The sequence below is a fragment of the Solanum stenotomum genome, unplaced genomic scaffold (assembly GCF_019186545.1).
Source record: "Solanum stenotomum isolate F172 unplaced genomic scaffold, ASM1918654v1 scaffold6221, whole genome shotgun sequence".
Lineage (NCBI taxonomy): Eukaryota > Viridiplantae > Streptophyta > Magnoliopsida > Solanales > Solanaceae > Solanum > Solanum stenotomum.
The window spans coordinates 1-3,035 of record NW_026036100.1 but is presented as its reverse complement, the minus strand read 5'-3'; the positions used below and the strand labels follow the sequence as shown (position 1 = coordinate 3,035).

General features: G+C 31.4%; 1 protein-coding gene across 1 annotated transcript; it reads right to left on the bottom strand.

Moving 5' to 3' along the window:
• Positions 1–547: 547 nt before the first annotated feature.
• On the bottom strand, positions 548–1,278 carry LOC125852858 (uncharacterized; the record flags this gene model as incomplete). The annotated part of the gene is made up of 3 exons (XM_049532541.1): positions 548–739; positions 836–1,114; positions 1,172–1,278. Coding segments are annotated over 3 exons (578 nt in total), but the record flags the coding sequence as incomplete, so codon positions are not given.
• Positions 1,279–3,035: the final 1,757 nt, after the last annotated feature.

Here is a 3,035-nt window from a genome sequence, read left to right as displayed (position 1 = left end):
ATTTGGTGACTTCTTGGAGTAACTTCCAACAAATTCTTGAAGCGCTCTCCGCACTTTCTCCTCCATAACATTCTCTCTCGATTTAGACAATAAGAAATCATAAATATTTCTCATTTGCCTAATATCTAGCCAGTTGCAAAAATTTCTCAAGGTTGGTATAATAAACTTATCATGATCCAAGTCACTCGAGGCAACACAAAATACCAAATAATACATAAAAAGTATATTAGAGTCAGGATCAAATGGACTATTGATCAGGTGGAAAAAAATTCAAAATTAAGAGACTCACATCATGGCCAAGTCTACTGGTTATACGTCTAGTTATAAGGTTAGGATAACTGCAAGTTGAAGGAATTGAAGATAGCTTCTTCCAGCATTGAGCAAGCCTGAGTCCATGTTGAGGGTAAACTTTTCCATCTCTGATGGTAACAATTTCTTCTTCATCATTCTTATCTTCACTTTTAACATCATTTTCACGATCAGTTGCCTCAACAGAAGGAGCGACAGAATATGCCAAATCATTAGAAAAAAATGCCTCAGTAGTATCTCATATTGTCAACTTACACACATTGTGGGGATCCTTAACTTCAAGTTGACTAAGCTTACATGATATATCAATGAAATTTGCATTTGTGGGTCTTTCAGACAAGTCATCAAACACCTTGGGCGCATTGGTTTTGTTGTTGCCTTCAGATTGCTCGTCACAGGATTGCGAAAAAGGTAAGTTGATTATATCGTTCTATTGTAGAGAAACATATGCAATATTCGATATGAGTATATTAAAGTCACCATATCTTGACGAGACATCCTCAAAACGACTTTGGTAGTTAATCACGGAGGTTACCTGATTATTGAGCAAGTGACATCTTTGTGATTCGAGATGTTGTTTACGAAATCGAATCATTACCTTCACTGTAAAGTGTTTCCAATCTGCTAATTGTTTGTTCCAAAAAAGCCATTGATACCACTCCAATGCTTCCCCATCGAGATACAATGACGCGAGAGATAATTTATACTTTTCTGTGATTTCATAGAATTCAAAGTAGTGTTCAGCTTGGAAAATCCATGCCTCTGGATTATCACCACAGAATCGTCCAAAATTTATGGATGCATACTTATGACGAAACATCGGTGGTGCCGAAGACAAATCTCTATTCTCATACATCGGAACTTTGTTTTGGGGCGTAACAGTTGCAATTTTTCCAACCAACCCCTGTAATATTGAACGAATTTCAGACATCTCCTTTGACCACAAGTCCTTCCTGGGGTTAATCGAATCTTAAGGAGTTTGTAATACAAGTTACAATGTATAATACGCTCAACAAAGTAATAACATGCTAACTAAGGAGAGATTAACATAGAAGAAGGTAACTAGAAGGAGATGAGATACTAGAATAGAGAAAGGGGATGAGAGATAACTGAAAGTCAAAGCTTAGACATAATTTTCATAACCGTTCTTCTAATTCCTGGTCTTTTTTAACAAAGTGTAAATGGGTCTGATCCCAAATAGAACTCCCTAATATCATGTAGGCCCTTAATGGGTCAATTTGGTTCACAACACTAACTCAGTAAAGAGAGAAGAAATTTCTAAATGGACTAAAAATGCTCTGACTAATTCCTGAGACACTTGACTAGTTCCGTTAGTTTTATCGTACCATATCATTATTATAAATTAAACTAGTTAGGTAAAGATATTCGATGCGGGTAAGCGGGGTAACGTAGAGACGCAAGACTATACTATTAATGAGTGACTTTTTTCGGTTATTGTTAATAGGGTCGACATTTATGAACTTAATGATTTTTATGATTTCTATAAGGTATTGACGTTTATCATGTTTAAAGTATTTTGAATTTTGATTGTTATCATTTAAAAAAATTTAAAATATATTTAAAAATATTGCTTAGGGAAAACTACAATATTTTGCAACTTTTTCGAATTGCAGTTAACTAAGGCGACACTTATGAACTATATGATGTGACGTCTCTATTATGTCTAAAGTTTTTTGAATTTTAGCTAATGTCTTTTAAATATTTCGATTTATATTAAACTATATATAATTTAAATTTATAAAGTATAATAATCAATGAAATTAGTTAATTAAAAATCATATTACTAACAATTCTTCAATTAAGGAAAAATGGTATATGACAAAACCTCAACTGTTGCAACAAAATATAATTGGGAACGACATCAGAACGTTGCATACGTTGATTGGTACTAATTAGACATTTTTCATGATGCTATAAATTTACCTATTTTCTATAAAAGTTTCCCATGGAAAAAAAAAATAAGGAAACATTATATTTGAAAGGAAGGATAAAAATATCAAAAAAAGAAATCAATTTATGTTATGAAATAGTCAAAGCTATCAGATTTGGGTCATTATGGTCAACATAATTTTTCCTAATACTATAATAGTAAACTTTTGCTACATAGATATATTGACTTGTCAAATACATTATATGTCTTCATTTGTGCTTGTACTTTGCTTTTTAATATACAATTATTTATTTAATAAATTAATATTGTTTTAAAAAATAGTATACTACACATGATTTTGACATATATGCGCAACGCACGCAATTAAAGTGAAGGGATACTTAGAGGGAGGGGATATCTGATTTTCCACCTTAGTATTTTCAATTTTGGTGAAGTGGGACAAAAGTTGAACAAGAAAATTACACATTTATATATGTACCAAACAATCAGTAAGCCTATTTCAATTACTAGAAGTTGCACTTCAATGATCTATGCCCGAACACAAATAATAAAGAAACTAACAACAACCAATTCTTATTTCCTCTGTTTATTTTTATTTGTTCATAATTTCAAAAATATATTTTTATGTTTATTTGTAATATTTTAACATATCAGAAAAAGATAATTATTTTTTATATGTTTTAATCTTATCATTATTTTGATAAGTTGAAATGTGACATGTAAAGATGAATCGACGGAATAATTTACTAGCCAATTTTATTTTTGAAAGAAAAAAAAATAGGAGTAGAGAATTTAGTATGGGCGTAAATGACGG